Genomic DNA, 22,680 nt, shown 5'->3' with positions numbered 1-22,680 from the left:
TTAGCTTACCCTTACTTTTCTTATTGTGTTGGGAACTGCAATTACTGTACACAAGTATATGATCATACAAGTGATGGAGGTTTTGAAGGGCTTTACGATGTTGTTTTAAACCTTATATTATAAACATTTGTATTTCTATAAGTCTTAATCATGTATTAAGAATGTTTTGAAAAACTCTAAACTTATAAATTAGTATGTAGGATTTGTATGACAATAGTTAGATGTATTTCTGGAATGTTACAAAATAACCTCCAAAGAATCTTACAACAACACTCAGAACCAAGACCTACTACAAAGATTTATGTTACACCCTCCCCAAAGACCAGAAGGCAAATAAAAAATAGCATTAAGTAGCCACCAGCAGCGAAGAAGATGCACTGGACCATCCTAAATGGACTGCCTGATTTTTGGGGGTAGCCCCAAGTAACCTTCGACAACACCTAGCAAAGCTGAATATGAAGTCAACCCTTTTATGATAAAATGCTTCCCATCACAGAGATAGTCCCAGAACTATTGATAAAACCTTCCTTTGTAAACATACTCCATTCAACAAAAGAGTGACACACCTAAAACTTGAGATACGAGGTCAGTGCTCTTTACAGTGAAAGCTTACATGATAAAGATATTCCCAGAATAGCACCAAGGACACAAAGATGAGGTCTCTTGCTCCATAAAAGCACAGATAAATCTCTGAACAAAAATACCTCAAATGCAAGCATAAACCTTTAGAAAGAAAGCCTGCAACATAAAACACCACATACCTTTCTACTGTGTATATTCAGACCATATTAAGAAAAACAAATCTTAAACCTAACTAAGAGGATCAACAAATATACCAATGAAACATAAGATATGTTACATACATTTAAGACACACAAATAGTACATTAGCAGCATTTGGGATATGAAAAATTCTCAACTTTTTTATTTATATTTAATCCACAATCAAATTTTTAAATGAATCAACTTTTAATTGAGTCAAACACCACACTTCACTTCAGTCATAACAACCTTTTTCCTACGTAAAAAATATTATTACTATGATTTCTATGCATCTCACTTATAATCTTACATGCATTTTTATTCTATACTTATTATCAACTCATTATATCTTAATCGCTATAATATATATGACATTTGTACAATATGTAACCAATTATTTTTTTTTGCATGATTATTCCTTTCAAAATTTCAATCTTTGGTTTTTCTTTAGCAGAAACAACAACAATAAGACAGAATTTTTTAAAGTTTGAAACTTTTCGAACCAAAATAATGAAGAGACAATAACAGTGTTGGCTGTTGTTACTACCCTGCACTGAGCATTAACCAGTCACTCAATTTCAATCTTACCCTTCCAATTTCAATTTATAGATATAATTATTCTTTTGAGAATGTAATTTACTCTAATATAATCTATTTTAATTTCTTTAAGTTCACCATTCTGAAAAGAATCTGCATGTTTGTAAAGTTAAATTGAAAGAGTAAAATTGATAATAAGTGACAGTTTAATGCTTATTGCAGGAAGAAACAGCTCCCAACTCTGTTATTGGCTCCTCACTATTTGGTTTCGAAGAGTTTCAAAATCAAAAGATTTTGGGTCTTGTTGAAATATGTTATTGCTAAAACAAACCTGAAACTGCAATTTTGAAAGAATGGTAATGCAAAAAACAATTTGGTTACATATTGCATAAAAAATAAAGGCCATGTAATAATCTGCAAGAACCTTAGAAAGATTTTGCTAAAGAAATAAATTACACAAGCATAAAAAAATAAACAGAGTTTTATAAAAATCACACACACATTTACACTAGAATTTAAAGATGAAATTAGTAGTACAATAAAATTAATTACAGAAACAAAAAATACCAACAACATATACTCATACATTAATTAGCCTTTTAGATGAAAACATTTGAATTGTATAAATAACCTCAAACTGATATAAATAATAATAATAATAACAGTTCTAAGATAAATAATAATAATAATTGTTCTGAGATAAATAATAATAGAATAATAATAATAATAATTGTTCTTACCATTTATTTGAGACCAAATATTCTCTATAAAGTGTATTTCATCTTCTCTCTCTTCAATTCTTCCATTGTTCTTTCGAGTATGTCTATGAGATTAGGGTACTTGCAAAGATATTATGACGTTCAAGTCAACTAAATTGTATATCTGATTATCTAGCTCAAAATTGAAACAGTCATTGCCTTTTATTATGGGGTCTCCTCTTATTTATACTTTTCAACTTTGTGTTGTGTAAAGATTAGTGTAGACCCAATAATCCCTTAATCATGTTTTATCTTTTTTAATCAAGGTTAGTCTATTTAATTTACAGATTAACGTGATACTAGTTTTAGCCAAAAGATCGTGCTACTATATAAGATCGTTCTTGATTCTTACATATATATATATATATATATATATAGTAGCGAGTAAATATGAAAAATCAAAAACCATTACAAATTCGCTTGAGGGATGAAAAGGAATATAATAGCACAATTTAGTGCATTCCTAATTTGTTCATGAAATCACCCACTCAATGCATATTTTCTATCAAAGTTGAGAAATTTATGTGAATTCTAAGAATTGGAGAATAAAATAAATGTATTTTTTAAAGCTATGAACTTCTTCAAGATGACCATGAAAGGGAGGGGAAGACTCTTGCGAGAAGAATCCTTATTTGGAGAATAAAATGAAATATAAATCTTATTTTGAGAAAGGCTTAAAAATCTTGGAAAAAAAAGGAACATAATAATAAACCAAAAAAATTTCTTCTACAATATCTAAAATAAGAAAAATAGAAAACTTTAATTTGCAACAAGTTTTCTTCAAAATATTGAGAGAAATTGCAAAGTGAGGTTGAGGGAAGTTGTTCTAATGGAGGATGAGAATTAGTAGAAGGAGAAGAATGTATTTATACTAAATTGAATGTGATAGTGACAAAAAGAAGAGTTAAAACATTTAATTTAGAGAGATAAATTTATTAAATGAAGGATTGAAATAATTTATTTTTTAGAGATAAATTTATTAAACCGACAATGAAACATTTTATTATAGTGAGAGAATGAGAGATTTCTATATAAAATCATTATTGTAGAAAGAGAAATTCATAAATAATGTGATAAGATAAGTGTTATTTACGTTATGTCCTAACTACTACGGTATAATACAATACATTAAGAATCAATGTGAGTTCAAACATTCAATATCTTATGACTACAAGCGTGTATGAATTCCCTGACCCGCTTCTCACTACTGAGTGAAGTTATATGATCTATGTTAAACATAGATTTTTCATACTTAATGTATCATCAAGCAACAACTCATAAATTATCATAAGTGTATGACATCAATTTCATATAATTTTCATTATTCAGATAAAACTCACACCATCCAATCACATAATATTCAATAACCTTTCCAACATAAAAAAAAACACTTAACTACCAAATTATCAAAATCTAATAACATATAATCAAACAATTTATCACATAACATTCGTGTAAGAAAACTTTTAACTTGGAATCACGTCCTCTTCACATCCAGATCTTCTTGCCTAGGGTACTATTGAAAGTTAAATTTAACTTTCCTTACCTTAAATTATTTATTCCAATGGAAATTCTAGCTCAAACCAGAAAACCACTTCAAAATCTGATGACCTAGAGTAAGTTATCCAAACATAACAGTTGAGAGAATCATTTCTATCAACTGACTCCTTTAAGATTGACGACAAAATTCTAAATAAAAACAAAGAATAAGGGATATTTAGAGTAAATAGAAACGAACTAAAATAAGATAGTCAGAAAGTTGAGAGAGAGAAAATATAGGAAATTATGTTTTGTGTTAATTTTTAGGTATAATTATTTTTTTGATTTCTATTATGGTCAATTTTCAATTTAATATGATAGTTATTAAAAAAAATCAATTTAGTGTACACGTAGACTTTCTCCTCCTCCTCCTGTACCCCACTGTCTCCCCCACATCAAAATAAACTATTAAAGGGATGATTTATTTATTTAATATTAGGTCCATCTCTTGCTTATTTTAGTCTTTAATTTACTTAAAATACGTTTTATTAGTATTTTGTGATAAACATAAATAACTTTATACGGTTAACTTCTCTATAAATTAAAATTATTTTATGAAAAAATAGTTTTGTATAATTTATTTCACATAGTTTTTCCACATTTTTATTTTTAACATCACTTTTATTTTTTATTTTATATTTTCTCTTTTAAAAGTGTTTACGGATAAGTTTGTTCAAACAAACGTGATGTGAAAATGGACATTGTACCTAACTCCATGTGTAAAATAATAAAATTTCCATTACTATTAACATTTTTAGTTTTTATACCAACAATTCTAACAACAATGTGCTACTATGTGTAAATAAACATCACCAAGTCTTATTATCATGAAAATAATATATTTAATTGTGTTTTTTACTGTTTTTTATAACTCCATCTATTCTCATTACAATTGACACTACAAGAAAATTATGAAATAAAAACTAATTTTAAAGACAAAAAATAATTAGTTGCTATAGTGACTAAAATAGGGAGGTTTCTAAATTAGTTTTTATTATTGTTAAATAGTTTTTAAATTGATATCTAATTAGCTACCAAAGTTTTAACTACCAATTATTTATATTCTAAATTTGGTAGCTAATTTGATATCAATTTAGAATCCATTTAACAATAATAGAAACTAATTTAGAAACCGTATTTTTTTTAATTTCTAAAATAATCTCTAATTTAGTGACTATAATAACTAATTATTTTTTGTCTTTAAAATTTGGTTTATACTTCATATTTTTTTATTTATTTTTTAATGTAAGGGTACTCCCCCAATATTCAATATTCAGTAACATAAATATTAATAGTAGACTACCTTTGATTACATTTTTATAATAACATTTTCTAAATAATATAATAAAAATTATGTTATTTATCTTTTTATTGTTAAAAGAATTATCATATCTTTATCAATTCATTCTTGGAGTATATTTAGTAAAATAATAAATCAATTACTAGTTATAAGTTAGTTTGACCAACACAAAAGTTTTTTTTATAATAATATCATAATAGCTTATTTTATGAGCTTGTAACTCAAACTATAAAATAAATTCAATTAACTTGTAGTTTATTTAATATTTTCTTCTATTACTGTCTCTTATATTTTAATATACCTTTTTCTCTTTAATTTTGTTTTACTAATATTATTACACATTTCAATCTTATAGAGACACATTAACTATTACATATATTTTAATATTACTTTTATTATCTTTAAAAAGAAATCTTATTATTATTACACATTTCAATCGTATAGATATAAATTAATTATTACATTACTTTTTAATATTTTTTAGGTTATTTTTAATTTTTTATGCATTTTAAATTAAAAAATATATATTTTATATTAGAAACTGAACTAACAAAAGATGATATTTTAAAATTATACATAATAAAAATTATAAAAAAATCAATATAATAATAAATTAAATTAAAAAAAATAAAAAATTAATTAATACTCATTGGATCAAGTCATATTAAAAAAATTATATATTCAAACAAAAAAACATACATGACTGTAAAAAAATATAAATTTATTAAAAGGATTAATAAAATTTTATTGTTTGATATAAATATAAAATTATAATTATACAATAATATATTTTTGTCTAGAGATACAAATATCCTTTATAAAATAAAAGTTAGATTTAATTACCTGTTTGGTCCAGGCCAATATTCAATTTACTACCGTGATTATTAAAAAATTCAATATGATCATAACTTTTTTGTGTAACTCTGGACTAACAACGTTAAGGCTTTGTTTGCTTTATGGATTTACTGTTCACAAGGAAAGAAGTGAGAGGATATCAATTGTTTGGATCTAGGGTTTTGCAAGGAAAAGGATATATCTGGCAACAGTAAATATCCTCTCCCCTCAAAATGAAGAGATGTAGAGGAAAAGTCACATCAACATGTGTTATTTCCGAATTTACCCTCATTCATTTGCAAGGATTTTTAATATTAAAAAATATTTTTTATTTATTTATATAAGATGTGATTTATTTTCTAATTTTATAGTATATATTTAATATTTTAAGAAATTATTTGAATTAAATAATGTGAATTAATATTTTCCCTGTATGGTAACTAATAATGAATATATATGATATTGTCATTGAAATATTTGATTTCTGTAATTCATGTTCATGTACATGCACTATCTCATCTTTAAATTTACTTTGTTTATATGGCGATTTCTTCTTCCGTCCCCATAATTTAAAAAATATCCAAATTACTTTTTGATATTTTTTATTAGTCTTTTTTCTTAATTCTAAAATGTGAAATTAGGAGAATTTCTTAGAAAATAATTCTAATAATTTTTTTATAACACTTGAAAATATGGGATGCACGAACAAAAAATGGAAGTGTGATTCTGTAATGAATGTTCTGCTTAAGAAAAGTCACAGATGGGTGAACATTTTATTCATTTCGCATTCTTAATTCAACAACTATTTTAGAAATTGATATTTCACATATGAATACGAATCTAACCCCAATATGTAGAAGAGATGTAACCCCGGTAAACAGCTGCCCCACACAGTCACCTTTTTCCTTTTTTTTCATTTCTTCTCTCTCTCAACTTTTTTCTTCTTTTCCTTTTTTTTTTATCCCACGACTAGAGATTAGAGCCTTTCATTTGTATATAAGTGGGTGCAAACCTCAACCTCATGAGCCAGTTTTATGGGGTTGAGTTAGACTTAAAATACCTTTTTCCTTTTTTTTCATTTCTTCTCTCTCTCAACTTTTTTCTTCTTTTCCTTTTTTTTTATCCCACGACTAGAGATTAGAGCCTTTCATTGTATATAAGTGGGTGCAAACCTCAACCTCATGAGCCAGTTTTATGGGGTTGAGTTAGACTTAAAATACACTTCGTAATATGGTATGAGAGTCATTTCGAGCCTATCCTAGCGATTGTTTGTGTAGGGCCTATCGTGTCACCTGCTATCGGGCTGCTATCGGACCACCCATAATATATAGTTTTATGCACGAGTTGGCAGTCTCGGCGTGAGGGGGTGTGTTGGAGATCCCACATCGACTAGATATTAGAGTCTTTCATTGTATATAAATGGGTGCAAACCTCAATCCTATGAACTGGTTTTATGGGGTTGAGTTAGGCTTAAAGTCCACTTTGTAATATTCTTTTTTTTAATTTTCATCTATTTTAGGAATTTGATAGTACCACGCTTTAATTGAGGAATTAAAAAACATTTTTACTCTAAAGATTTCTTATTATCCGTTTTTCTCTATGATTTAGTCATCAATCTTAGTGAAGTCAGTTGAGAAAAATATTTCTCTAAACTTAATTAAACCATACTAAAATTTGGTAATGTTTTGATAACTTGCTCTAGGTTCCAAAATTTTGAAGTGGTTCCCTGTTTGATGTAGAATTTCCATCAGAATAAATAATTTCAGATAAGGAAAGCTAACTTTAATTTTTTAATAGCACCCTAGGCTAGAAGATCTAGGTGTGGAAGAGATGTGGTCTTAATATTCAGTTTATCTTGCAGGGATGTTGTTTGTTTATATTTTATTTAAACTTGTAGAAATATTAGATTCTGATAGTTTAGTATTTAGTGTTTTTTTTTTTGTTAAATAGGACTTTTAATGTTGTTGATTGTATTTTGAGTGATATTGTAGGATGAAGATTGTATGGAATTGAAGTCATACGTTTTGGATAATGTATGTACTAATGTTTGTTTGTGTATTAAGTATTGATGTTTATGTGGTAACAAAGATCTCTGAGCTTCACCTGATGAGCTAAGTCACATAAACTAAGATATCAAGTGATGGGAAACTGATGAGAGAGTTCATGCACACCGTGACATATGAGATGCACGACTTGAGTTGTATTGAACTTACACTGATCCTTTCTCTTAGATTCATTGGTAATCTAAGTCTTGGGTATTGGACCAGGTGTTAGTCTCTGGTAGGACTTACTTAATACGGGTCCATTGTTGGATATCCTGGATGTGTATATTCATATGGGATCTATATGGTTGTTTTATGTTGGGATTTGAAGAAGATTGAATAATTGAAAAATTGATCAATGTAATTTGGTTTGCTCTTTTGATTGAATTGTGTATATTATAAAATTTTACTTTCACTAGTTTACCCTTTCTTTTCTTATTGTATTGGAAACTGCGATAACTATATTATGTACATGAGTAGATGATCATACAGGTGGTGGAGGTTCTGGAGGACTTTAGGATGTTGTTTTGAACCTTATATTGTAAATATTTGTATTTGTATAAGTCTTAGTCATGTATTATTGTATTAGAAATGTTTTGAAAAACTCTAAACTTGTAATAACACGAATAATAATAATAATTGTTCTGAGATAAATAATAATATTAATAATAATAATTGTTTTTACAATTTATTTGAGATCAAATATTTTCTATCAAGTCCCTTCCGTCTTCTCTCTCTTAAGTTCTTTCGTTGTTCTATCGAGTATGTCCGTGAGGGTGAAGTACCGGTAAAGACACTTTGACGCTCAAATCAGCTGAAGTATATATCTGAAACTTTAGTTCAAAATTGAAATAGTCATTACCTTTTACCATATGGTTCCCTCTTATTTATACTTTTCTATTGAGTTTTATGTTGTGTAAATATTAGCATAGACCAAATAATCCATTAATCATGTTTTATCTTTTCTAATCAAACTTAATCTATTTAATTTGTAGATTAACATGATACTAGTTTTAACCAAAAGGTTGTGATTCTGTATAAGGTGATCAAATTTTCGATTTCTTGTTTCTTGATATAATAATAAGAAGAAAATGATGCGAGAGACCATAGCAGAAACCAAAACACATATATATACAAATGAAAAACTAGTACTGAGTAAATATGAAAAATAAAAAACCTGTAAAAATTTGTTTGAGGGGTGAAAAGGAATATAATAGCATAATTCAGTGCATTCCTAATTTGTTCATGAAATCACCCCACTCAATGCATATTTTCTACCAAAGTTGAGAAATTTATGTGAAGTCTAAAATTTGGAGAATAAAAAAAATTATTTTTTAAAGCTATGAACTTTTTCAAGAGGACCATGAAAGGGAGGGGAAGACTCTTGCGAGAAGAATACTTATTTCGAGAATAAAATGAAACATAAACCTTATCTGGAGAAAGGCTAAAAATCTTGGAAAGAAAAAAGAACATGATAATAAACCAAAAAATTGTCTTCTACAATATCTAAATAAGAAAAATGAAGACTTTAATTTGCAAAAGTTTTGTTCTAAATATTGAGAGAAATTGCAAAGAGAGAGGTTGTAGTTGGAGGTTAGAAGAAAGAGGAATATGTTACATAGGTTGGAGAAAATTTGGGATGAGAGAAAGTTATTCTAATGGAGCATGAGAGGTAGTAGAAGGCGAGGAATGTATTTATACTAAATTGAATGTGATAGTGAGAAAAGGAAGAGTTAAAACATTTAATTTAGAGAAATAAATTTATTAAATGAAGGATTAAAATAATTTATTTTTGAGAGAGAAGTTTATTAAATTGACAATGAAACATTTTATTATAGTGAGAGAATGAGATATTTCTTGTATAAAATCATTATTGTAGAAAGATAAACTCATAAATAATGTGATAAGATAAGCGTTATTTACTTATGTCCTACCTACTACACTATAATACAATATATTAAGAATAAGGTAAGTTCAAACATTCAATATCTTGTGACTACAGTGACTATAAGCGTGTATGAATTCCCTCCCTTAGCAGCTTCTCACCATATACGTTACTTACTAAAGTGAAGTTATATGATATTTGTTAAACATAAGTTTTTCATACTTAATGTGCCATCAAGCAACAACTCATACATTATCATAAGTGTATGACATCAATTTCATACAATTTTCATTATTCAGATACAATTCATACCATTCAATCACATAATATTCAAGAAGCTTTTCAACAACAAAAAACACTTAATTACCAAATTACCAAAATCTAATAACATATAATCAAACTATTTCATCAAATAACATTCGTGCAAGAAATTTTTTAACTTGGAATCACGTCCTCTTCACATCCAGATCTTCTAGTCTAGGATACTATTGAAGTTAACTTTCCTTACCTTAAATTATTTATTCCAATGAAAATTCTAGTTCAAGCAGGAAAACCACCCCAAAATCTGATGACCTAGAGTAAGTTGTCCAAACATAACAGTTGAGATAATCACTTTTATCAACTGACCATTTTAATATCGATGACCAAATCCTAAGTAAAAAAAAAAGAATAAGAGATATTTAGAGTAAATAGAAACGAACTAAAATAAAAGAGTAGAAAAGTTGAGAGAGAGAAAAAAAATCCATGGAGTTGTGTTTTGTGTTAATTTTTAGGTATAATTACTTTTTTATCCCTACATTTAGAGTCAATATTCAATTTACTACAATAGTTATTAAAAAAATTCAATCTAGTCCTAAATTTTTTTTAAAATGCATTTAAGTTGGTCCTTTGTTGTTAACTTTGGACTAACAATGTTAAGTGTACTTATGATGTGACATAGATAAGTACAAACATAGATTGTGATTTGTTGTATCATAAACCTCCTTCCCACATCAAAATAAATTATTAAACGAATGATTTATTTATTTAATGTTAGGTTCATCTCTTTAATGTCTTAAATTGCTTATTTTAATCTTTAATTTACTTAAAATGCGTTATATTAGTATTTAGTTCTAAACATAAATAACTTTCTAATGTTTACTTCTCTATAAATTAAAACTAGTTTATGGAAAGCTAGTTTTGTATAATTTATTTTACGTAGTTTTTCTACATTTTTATTTTTAACATCAATCTTATTTTTTCTTTTATATTTTTCTCTTTTAAAAGTGTTTAAGGATAAGTTTATTCAAACAAACCTGATGTGAAAATGGACATTTTCCCTAACTCCATGTGGAAAATAATAAAATTTCCATTACTATTAACAGCTTTAGTTTTTATACCAACAATTCTAACAACAATGTGCTACTATATATAAATAAACATCACCAAGTCTTATTATCATAAAAATAATATATTTAATTGTTTTTTACTATTTTTTATAACTCCACCTATTCTCATACAATTAAGTAGACTCCGCCAATATTCAGTAACATAAATATTAATAGTGGACTAGCTCTGTTTATATTTTTATAATAACATTTTCTAAATAATATAATAAAAATGATGTTATTTATCGTTTTATTGTTAAAAGAATTATCATATCTTTATCAATTCATTCCTCATAATTGGAGTATATTTAGTAAACTAATAAATCAATTATTAGTTTATTTGAGAAACTTATAAGTTAGTTTGACCAACACAAAAGTTGAGATATGAGAGATATATAACAAGCCTCAGTCTCTACTATCAAAATGGAATAAAAACACTCTTCCTTACCGTAATTAGAACAGTGTACAACTGGGAAAACAGGGATTTCAGCAACAACTTTTACACTATTTGATCATAGAATATAAGTATTGTTGTATATTAGTAGCCAAGCCCATTACAAGACTGGCTAATGGAATGCAGATCAAATAACAGAGACAATCAGCAAGAAAATGGATATCTCCTTTAGGATTCCTGAATCAGGTAACTAATACCGTGTATCTCAGCAGGAAAAATAAGGAAATAACAATCTAACAGTAATTGGTAGCAAGCTACCAATCCAGAGCCACAGGGCCTCTACAATTCACGTTTACAGTGAATCCACTTCTAACAGAATCCTCGATACTCTCTCTCTCCTCTAACCACCTATATATATTACTAATGCTTATACCCCTTATATCCTCCATACATATCAAGCCTGATTCAGGGCCACGTCATTCCTCTTAACCCCTCTCTTATTCTTCCTCTCATACACTCTCCAAATCTTGGGCTTAGGACCATATTCCTGGCCCAGTTGTACCTCAGCATTTCTATCAATGCCACCCGCATCAGAAATGACCTTGTCCTCAAGGTTAAATTCTGGAAATTGACCCCTCAACACAGCATTGTCCTCCCATGTGACATCATCAATAAATTTATTCTTCCATTGGATCAAACTTTGAGGAATGGAAACTCCTTCCTGAACTGTTACTCTGAAGCCCAAAACCTTTACTGGATATATCTCTTCTTCAGCAACAACCTCTAATTCTTTAGGCAATTCTCCCAGGATATGGTAGTTCCCAACTGCCTTCTTTAATAAGGATATGTGAAAAACAGGATGAATTTTGGAGTAGTCAGGTAGTTGAAGCTTATAAGCAACTTCTCCAACCTTCTCAATGATCTTGAAAGGACCATAAAAACGTGCTGCAAGTTTCTAATTTATCCTTCGGACAACTGATTGTTGCCTATGGGGCCTCAATTTTAAAAACACCCATTCACCAATCTCGAACTGCAAATCCCTCCTCTTCTTATTGGCATACACTGTCATTTGCTGCTGGGCTTTGAACAAGTGCTTCTTAAGTTGATCCAAAGCCTCATCTCTGTCTTTTAACTCCAAAGCAACTGCAGCTACCTTTGTTTCATTGCTCAAGTATCGCAGCAATTTAGGAGGTTGTCTCCCGTACACAACTTCAAAAGGGGACTTACCTATAGACACATGATAAGTAGTGTTGTACTAATATTCAGCCCATGGCACCCAATAGGCCCAAGTCTTGGGTTGATCAGCCGCAAAACACCGAAGATAGCTTTCAAGACACCTATTGATAACCTCGGTTTGCCCATCTGTTTCGGGATGATAGGCGGAGCTCATTTTGAGTGTCGTACCCTGCAATTTGAACAATTCCCTCCAGAAATGGCTCACAAACAAGGGATCTCTATCACTTACAATGGAACTAGGAATTCCATGAAGTCGCACCACCTCCTTAACAAAGACTTCTGCCACAGACTTGGCAGTATAAGGATGCTTCAATAAGATAAAATGACTATACTTGGATAGTCTGTCTACCACCACAAAAACCGCTTCAAAACCTCTGGATTTAGGCAAGCCAGTCACAAAGTCCATGGAAATATCCTCCCATACAGCATTGGGAATAGGTAGAGGTTGTAAAAAACCCCCTGGAGTAGTTGCATCATATTTCTGTCTTTGGCACACATCACATGCTCGTACATAATCCCGGATGGATTTCTGCATTCCCACCCAGTAAAGATTCTCTGCAATACGCCTATAAGTCCTCAAAAATCCAGAATGGCCGCCCATAGGAGTTTCATGAAATTCTTTCAACAATGAAGGAATAGAGGGAGATTTAGCACCCAATACCAAACGGCCCTGGTACAATAAAACCCCTTGCTGCACACTATAACCCGGTTTAGCCATAGGATCTTTTATCACCTCCGCCATTACCTTCTGAACAGATTCATCATTCCTCACTTCTTGTAGTAGCTTATTACTCCCTAACCATATAGGAGTGTGCACCAGTGCAGAAAATGCACCCTCATCATAGCAACGAGACAAGGCATCAGCAGCTTTGTTTTCGAAACCCGGTTTATAACGCACTTCAAATTGATAGCCTAACAACTTTGCCAACCAGCACTGTTGGTCAGGAGAGGAAATCCGCTGCTGTAAAAAATGCTTCAAACTCCTATGATCAGTGTACACAACAAACTCCTTGCCCAATAAATAATGCCTCCAATGTTGAATGGCAAGGACTAAAGCCATCAACTCCTTTTCATAAGCAGTTTTCATCAAGTTGTTGTCAGACAAAGCTTTGCTAAAATAAGCAATTGGTTGTCTGTTTTGCATCAACACAGCACCTACTCCTCTCCCTGCAGCATCGCATTCAATTTCAAAGGGCACAGAGAAATTAGGCAGCAAAAGAACAGGAGATGTTGTCATAATTTTCTTTAACCTCTCAAAAGCTTCCTTAGCAGCCATACCCCAATTGAAACCATCTTTCTTTGTCAATTCGGTCAGAGGTTTGGCAATCTTGCCATAATCCTTGACGAACTTCCTGTAGTATCCAGTCAAACCCAAAAACCCACGCACTCCTTTAACATTCTTAGGTTCAGGCCACTCCAAGATGCATCTAACCTTTTCTGGATTCACAGAAACCCCTGCACCAGAAATTATATGACCCAAGTAATCTACTTGCAAACATCCAAATTTACATTTAGCCATGTTAGCAACAAAACACTGATCCACTAACACCTGTAGCACTTGTTGAAGTTGTTGTATGTGCTCCTTTTCATCCTTGTTGTACACCAATATGTCATCGAAAAATACCAACACAAACTTTCTAAGAAATGGCCTAAAAATGTCGTTCATTGTGGCCTGAAAAGTGGCTGGTGCGTTCATCAATCCGAAAGGCATCACAAGATATTCGTAATGACCATTGTGAGTCCTAAACGCAGTTTTGTGCACATCATTCTCATGCACACGTATCTGATGATACCCTGATTTTAAATCAATCTTCGAAAAAATTGTTGACCCATGTAATTCATCCAACAATTCATCCACAATGGGTATAGGGTATTTATCCGGGATAGTTACTTTATTGAGAGCTCTATAATCCACACACATCCGCCATGTTTGATCCTTCTTCTTGACCAAAATGACTGGGCTAGAGAAAGCGCTCATACTGGGCTGAACAACCCCTGCCTGCAACAGCTCTGCTACTTGTCTCTCAATTTCAGATTTTTGGTGGTGAGGGTATTTGTATGGCCGCACATTGACTGGACCACAATTAGGTAACAAATTGATTCTATGCACCTGATCTCTTACTGGAGGTAGTGTTAACTTGTCTGTAAACACTGCAGGAAACCGCTCCAATACTTCCCGCACACTGTTTTGACCCAATTCCATTGCATGCTGCTTCTCTTCCAATTGAGTCCACCACCCTTCACCATTCCACCCCGCTCTTGGCCTGTCAAGAAGGAATTGAGACAGCCATGTCGAACCTGTCCTTTTCCTTGACCCTGTAATGTTACCAGCTCCCCATTATGCCAAAACTGCATAGATAAATTTTTCCAGTCCATTACCACTTTCCCCAATGTGCTCAACCATGATATACCGAGAACCACATCTAACCCTCCTAATTCCAACACCAGAGCATCTATTACAAAGAGCCTAGACCCCAGAAAAAGCTTAATTCCTTTACACGTGCCTTCGGACATAACCCGATGGCCATCCCCAAGCTTGATTCTCTTAACAGTAGTAGGGCTTACTGGTAGTCCCAATGCGGAGGTCAATTCAGGTGAAATAAAATTGTGGCTAGCTCCACTATCGACCAACACCTCCACAACCACATCAGCTAATTGTGCCTCCAACTTCATGGTATTATATTCTCCCATCTTTCCCAGAACCCCAATAATTTTGCACTCCGCCTCTGGTTCTTCCTCCTCCTCGGCATCTTCTACCTCCAACGCTACTATTTCTCCGTCTTCATTCACTGTTTCTCCTTCCCCCAATATCAACACACGTAGGGAGCGTTCAGGACATTTGTGCAAGGTTGGGTGATACTTACCACCGCACTTAAAACAAAGCCCCTTTGCTCGCCGTTCCTCCATCTCCTCACTTCGCACTCCCCGCCACCGTTCCGAAGCTCTACCGCGGCGGTCGCCGTCGCTCTTCCGTCCCGTCGAGCTCAGCGATGAAGTTGGGTTCGCGTTCGACCCAAAAGAGCTCCCTGTTTTTGCCGGGTTGGGCCAACTTAAGTTTCCGGGTCTATTCATGTCCTTCTGGGTCGGGTTAAACCCACTACTGAACTTAAGCCCACTTTCTTCTCTTCGGCCCACAAACCTTTTCCCCACAGCTTTTTCACCCTCGGCCTCGTCTTCCTTAATCTCCTCCTCAACATCCTTAGCCATCCTCATCATCTGCATCCGATTAGAAGGATTCAGAGTTCTCACCCTTCGTCGGATCGGAGGTTTCAACCCACTCATGAAGTATCCTAAGTATTGCTCCTTCGGCAATCGACCCACCTGCGAGGAAAACAATTCAAATGCTTCAACAAACTCTTCAACTCTTCCAGTTTGACGGAGCGTGGATAATTCTTCAAACGGGTTTTCCAATCTCCGGCCACCGTAACGTGCGATCAATGCCCTTTTGAGTTTTTCCCATGATAGCTGATCTTCCGTCTCCATCAGTAAATTGAACCAATGGATCGTGGGACCTTCCATGCTCAAACGTGAAAGCTTCACCCGCATATCCTCCGGTGTGTTCTGGACATCGAAATATATTTCCGCACGAGTTATCCAAGCCACTGGATCTTCGCCATCAAACAGTGGAAGCTTCACCTTCTTCCCGGCGAGTCGAGACTCACTCGAAGGCGAATCACCACCCGAGTTTCCACTCGATGCCTCTCCTTCTCTATTTCCCTCCTTCAGTTTGCTTAGTTTCGCGAGAACTAGACTCTGCTGCTGCATCTATTCGGACTGGAGCTGCATCTGTCGAACCAATGCGTCGAGCGTGGAGGTAACATGTCCCACTTGGGTCTCCAAAGCGTCAATCCGATCACCCATCTTAGGCGTAGGTGGCTTCCTTGGCATCGACGGTCTTCTCCGGGCTGGGTCTTGATCCGGCAGGTCGGACCAATTTAATGGAATGCAGATCAAATAACAGAGACAATCAGCAAGAAAATGGATATCTCCTTTAGGATTCCTGAATCAGGTAACTAATACCGTGTATCTCAGCAGGAAAAATAAGGAAATAACAATCTAACAGTAATTGGTAGCAAGCTACCAATCCAGAGCCACAGGGCCTCTACAATTCACGTTTATAGTGAATCCACTTCTAACAGAATCCTCGATACTCTCTCTCTCCTCAAACCACCTATATATATTACTAATGCTTATACCCCTTATATCCTCCATACATATCAAGCCTGATTCAGGGCCACGTCATTCCTCTTAACCCCTCTCTTATTCTTCCTCTCATACACTCTCCAAATCTTGGGCTTAGGACCATATTCCTGGCCCAGTTGTACCTCAGCATTTCTATCACTGGCATATATTGATTCATATGTCAAGGCTATCATATCATATAAGCATAGTGAAAGCAAAAGCTAATGGCTTTTTATCTATGAGCAGATTCAAGTGAAGAACTGTAAATGGAGCCTGGGTGAACTCCAAACAAATGCATATCGCTTGCTATTTTCATTTAGAGTCCAAGAATCTTGTAAAGGGATAAACTAGAAGATTATAGTGTAATGTTTAGTCGAAAAATGGCCAAAGCCTTATACCACAATGTTCTATATTACAATTGACAAATAAAATTCAACAATGACTTCGAAGATGCTGCCGATATAAGTCATGATGGATGAAACATAATAACCAACAATTTTTACTATACTACAAAGCTTACGGCAAAGAAACAATAATTTAAAACACATCTTTTTGTGAGTGAAGTGATATTACTGGCAAGAGATTACTATTGTTGTCTATGTAAAGAAAATTTCATCATAGACAGTGGCAGATAACGATCTAGAATATAAAGCAACTTTGTATGGTCTGATATGCTAATAAACTACATTTTAAAGAAGCTTAAAAGAAAAGAATTACGGTGTGCTGAAGATATAAACAAGATGGATATAATATTATTTTAGAAAATCACCTGTGCACCAGGTGCTTGAACTTTCTTCATTGAAGTCTTCCCGATTACTAAGGGAATAAAAGTTGAGGTAATCTTGTGGGTGCTCATCAGTAAGTTGCGTTGTCTTTAATTCTCTAGCAACTGAACTATACATTGCTTGCATCGTTTGGCCCTGTATACCAAAAACGTAGAACTGAGAATAAATATTTTCTTTTTTTGTTACATTTATGATCTTTTGAAGCACTAAGCTTTAGAAAGATCCTTTAACAGGGAGGGCACACATTAGAGAGTAAAGTGCGGCTTTAATGAAAATAAATGGTTGATTTTGATAAGATACAACCACAGAGAAAAACAAACAAGTATTTCATAGGCTCATTAGTGAGGGTTTTAGTAGAAAAAGTGCAGCAGAGGAAATGAAAAATAGCTCAAGATAAAATTTGGATATATATATATATATATATATATATATATATATATATATATATATTCCCAACCTTCATTTGAGATGTAAACACCTCCCTCCGAAAGAAAAGAAACATGAATCATAGGGATTTGGAAAGTGACATTAAGTCGAGGTAATAAACCCGAAATATAGGAATGGTGTAGCTCTTCTAATTCCACACTATAGGTGCTTATGGGCAATATTATAAAATACAAATTCTGTGGTGAAATTTCAATATACTTGGTGACCAAAAAAACACATCAGAGTCTCTAAACAGAGTCTTACACAGAATCTAATGTTATCTAATTCAACCCTGTAACATGGGGGTTTCGCTAAGGCATTGTCAATGATATTATATAATACAATTTCCAGTCAGAAGCTACTGTGTACTTAACGGAAAATCAGGATTAATATAGAGTGTCCACAACAATTTTCATTCCCGCCATGGGTTCAATCCAGACACAATGAATAATATAACCAAACTATGTTCTGTTGAAAATAGTAAAAAACAGGTCTGCACTGATTCCGAATAAAATGAAAGAACAAGTGAAACACTTAACAAATTAAATGGCCATCGCGCTGAAACTTATAGGAAATGTAGGATTGTGAAAATCACCAGAAAATACAGTGTCAAGATCACAAAACAGATGATGCTCGGGTGTGTCATAGCAACTATCACATAGATCAAGACCTCCAATAAAAGCAGTTATCTGGCGATTATTCCCAGTAGTTAGCAATGCAATAGAAATTCACTTTATTTTTTCAATGTAGTTCAAAACATATGAAGTTGTGACCAAGTTTTGAATACCTCCAGTCATAAAATGTCATAGGCTGACTCCATGTCAGATATGTTACATTTATCCCTCATGTGTGCAGCTAAAGTATTTAATATAATCTGAATATTTTCATGTCTCAGCTTCGCCAGATCATGTGACAGAAAATGTTGTATCTGGTTTTGAACTTCAATCCAGCTGCAACCAGGTTGCTTTCTAGCACTTTTGTCCCTCATCAGCATCCTTAGTCTTTCAACCTCTTTCCATCTGCCAGCCTCAGCATGCATGTTTGACAGGGTAATGTAATTGGAGGCATTATCAGGTTCGAGTTCAAAAAGTCTCCGGGCGGCAAATATGCCAAGTTCAAGGTTTTTGTGTACACGACAAGCCCCAAGTAATGAACCCCATAATCCAGCATTTGCTTGCACCTTCATCTCCCTCACAATATTGAAGGCTTCCTCTAGCCTACCCACCCGGCCAAACAAGTCAACAAGGCAGCTGTAGTGTTCAGCCAATGGTTCAATGGCAAAATCTTCAATCATACGTTTAAAAATATCCAAACCCTCAGTCGCTAAACCAACATGACTACACGCTGACAACATCCCAATAAAAGTAACCTCGTCTGGAACCACTCTATCTGATAACATCCGACCAAAGGCTTCGAATGCCTTATTTGCGTATCCATTCAAAGCATAACCCGAAATTAAGGAATTCCAGGAAATAAGATCAACACATTCAATGTCTCTGAACACTTGTTCAGCATTTTGTACCCTTCCACTTTTAGCATACATAGTGATCAGGGCATTGTTGACAAATAAATCATTCATATAACCGCTCTTCAGAATGTATTCGTGAAGTTGCTTGCCTACTTGCAAAGCAGCAAGGTTAGCACATGCACTTAAGCCACATGCTAAAGTTGATTGATCGGGTTTATTTCCCAACTGGCCCATCATAACCAAACTCTTAAGAGAATCCGAGTAAAGATTATTTTGTAGGAAACCAGCAATAAGAGAATTCCAGGAAACTAAATTCTTTTCCCTCATGGCCTGAAAGATCTTTGTTGCTCTATCCATATGTCCTGCCTGAGCATATCCAGAAATCATAGTATTCCATGAAACAACATTCTTTACCGGCATTTGTCTAAATAAATTGAGAGCTTCATCCATTCTTCCACTCTGGGAATAGCCTGCAATCATCATGTTCCAACAAATAACATCAGGTGCATGAATTTGACTAAACATTTTATTAGCCTCATCTATATTTCCATTTCGTATTAATCCATACATCAAAGCCGTTTTTGCTGCAATGTCTTTGCAAGGCATCTGATTGTAAACTTCACGTGCTTCATCAAGCTTACCAACTCGAATGTACCCATTAATTATTGTAGTCCATGAGACACTATCTTTATGTGGCATTTTCTTGAACAGCTTATCAGCTTCATCTATTTGTAACTCCTGGACATAGGTTGCAATCATTGCATTCCAGGAAACCACATTCTTTCTGGGAATCCTGTCAAAAAGTCTTCTAGCCTCTATAATCTTTCCGTATCGTGCAAAGCCACACAGCATTGTAACCCAGGAGACAACATTAGGATTTGGAATATTTTCAAACAATTGCCTCGCAGAACTAAGGTCACCACTGTTAACATATCCAGCCACCATCAAATTCCACGAGACCACATTCCTCTTCGCCATTTTCTCAAAAAATCGCAATGCTAAAAGCATTTTCCCATTTTGTGTATACCCAGCCAACATTGAGTTGTAAGAAACCAAATCCTTTGCCGGCATCTGGTCAAACACTTTCTCAGCATCATTGAACTTGCCCTTCTTTGCATAACCAGCTATCATTGCATTCCAACATGCAGTGTCCAGCTTATCAGGAACCAACTCAAGCAATTCTCTAGCCTTATCAAGCTTCCCGCTACGTGTATAGCAAGTTATCATCAAAGCCCATGAAAAACTGTCTCTTTCAGGCATTGCATCAAACAACTCACTGGCTTCTTCAACCATGGTGTTGTGAAGATATCCAGCAATCATGGAGTTCCAAGAAACAAGGTTTTTGGGGGACATTTTATCAAACAATTGTCTAGCATGACTGATTCTAGCATTTTTGGCTAACATGGATATCATGGAATTGTATGTTACAAGATTTTTGTGGGTCATGTTAGAGAAGATTCTGAAGGCGTCTTCAACTCTTCCCAGTTTCCCAAGATGAATAATCTGCAGATTATGGCTAATAACATGATTTGCCGCTCTACCTATCGATCTAATTCCATGCTTAAGTTTCATCGTAGCAGACGGTGTCTTACAAGGTTGTCGCCGACAGCGAGGAGATCAAAATCCAAATCCACGTCCTAAGTCAATCCAAGAACAACGTTAAATGCCTAGGGTAAGCACGGAGTTGTCCACGTTGGCCATCTAAGCGATGGCATCATCCAAAGATCTCTCTTCGAAGATGGAATCATCGCAATTGGTGTTGGACACCACCACCATTCTCTCCTACTCATCCTCTGCATCAGTGCAACTCCTGCTTCTTCAGTTGTACAATTTAAAACCTAACACCCATAATTTAAACTTTCAGATTCAAACTTTCTGAATCACTCAATCTGAAATTTTCTGAATTACTGAATCTAAAATTTTCTCAAATGAGGCGGAGGAAGAATTTATAGGACGTAAAAAAGAAAGAGCCCTTCAACCATTTCGCCCGTGGTCAACCAGCTCAACTCCTACCATCCACCCACAACCACCACATCAATCACCACCTCAACCACCACTTTACCACTCCCTCTTCCTTTTTTTCCCCTCTCCCCACCCCATTTCCCAATCCGCCGTTTCCCAGTTCTCCTCTTCGATTCCCTCGCCCTCTCCGCCTGGAAAGCCACCAGCTTTTCCACTTGGTTCCTCAGGGACCGGACCGAGGCCTACATTGTTGACCCACCCATACCCTCTATCTCTGATTCCACTTTTGTTGCTCATTGTACCCCTAAGGAGCATTCTTTGAAACTCACAGCGCAAATCCCATCTTGGTTTTTACCCAAGTTTTTTTCCACCCAATTCGTTCGTTGTTGAGTTGCCCTCGGTTTTCTGGCGTGAGGCTTGGAAGTACGGGGAACGGGCGTTCAGGTACTACCAGTTTTGTGCTTAAATATTACAAATTATGTTGACTAGTCATTTAAGTAGTAAAACATTGTTTAAGTTTGTCATCCAACTTTGTTAAGATGTTGTTTGGATAATCTCTTTAGCAAGAACTTCTACGAGAAGGGAATTATAAAAAAAATATCTATTTTCACAAGCTTGAAATAGTTTATGCATGTGCTAATCTGTAGGAACTCTCTTCATTTAGCTTCTCTAAGAGTTGATGTTGATTTTAGCTTTTGCATCATGGAGAAGTTTAATTCACTTTTATATTATTATTTTTTTTCTATTTAGACAAGGAAAATCTTTAACTTAGGACAAGGACTAAACTCAAATAGTTGTGAATTATGTTGTACATGATCAAATAGTTTTCTGGTTAGACAGTGAAATGAAACACAGTCATTGAGGAGATGAGATATGTCTTTATTAGGATGAAAGTGAGTGTTTATGTTACTGTTTTTAATAGATAGATCTGTTAAATTTGGATTTGCTGTTAAGAAGGAATGTTGGTTAGTATAATGTTGCCCAATTGTTACATATAAGGAAGAGTCGGTGTGTAATGTTGTGTGTATAAGGTGTTTGAGGAATTGATTTAGCCTTATGAGTTCACTAGTGATTAATGTGTGTATTCTGATTCTGCACTTCATCTAAGATTTTGTTTCTGAGTTTTTCACGATATTAAATTACCTTCAATTCAACAAGCACACAATATTCTGAAGTGGAGTTTCTAACTTAGTACAAACTTTTT

At 33.7% G+C, this 22,680-nt stretch overlaps 1 protein-coding gene across 3 annotated transcripts; it reads right to left on the bottom strand.

Moving 5' to 3' along the window:
• Positions 1 to 9,919: 9,919 nt before the first annotated feature.
• On the bottom strand, positions 9,920 to 21,908 carry LOC137818707 (uncharacterized). 3 transcript variants are annotated; one of them, XR_011082128.1, is made up of 3 exons: positions 18,834 to 21,908; positions 17,605 to 17,755; positions 9,920 to 10,307 (listed from the first exon to the last, which is right to left on the bottom strand). XR_011082128.1 is itself a non-coding variant. In XM_068622278.2 (2 exons), exon 1 carries the CDS (start codon positions 21,084 to 21,086, stop codon positions 18,840 to 18,842), a length of 2,247 nt encoding a protein of 748 aa, XP_068478379.1. In that variant the 5' UTR covers positions 21,087 to 21,908; the 3' UTR covers positions 17,382 to 17,755; positions 18,834 to 18,839. The 3 variants fall into 3 exon arrangements, 1 of the variants encoding a protein (XP_068478379.1); XR_011082126.2 differs by lacking the exon at positions 9,920 to 10,307 and adding an exon at positions 18,642 to 18,735 and having other exon boundaries at positions 17,382 to 17,755; XM_068622278.2 differs by lacking the exon at positions 9,920 to 10,307 and having other exon boundaries at positions 17,382 to 17,755.
• Positions 21,909 to 22,680: the final 772 nt, after the last annotated feature.

Source organism: Phaseolus vulgaris, chromosome 10 (genome assembly GCF_051622355.1).
Source record: "Phaseolus vulgaris cultivar YP4 chromosome 10, ASM5162235v1, whole genome shotgun sequence".
In the NCBI taxonomy this organism is placed as follows: domain Eukaryota; kingdom Viridiplantae; phylum Streptophyta; class Magnoliopsida; order Fabales; family Fabaceae; genus Phaseolus; species Phaseolus vulgaris.
Note: the sequence above shows the minus strand (reverse complement) of the source record. Positions and strands in the feature narration are given on the sequence as shown.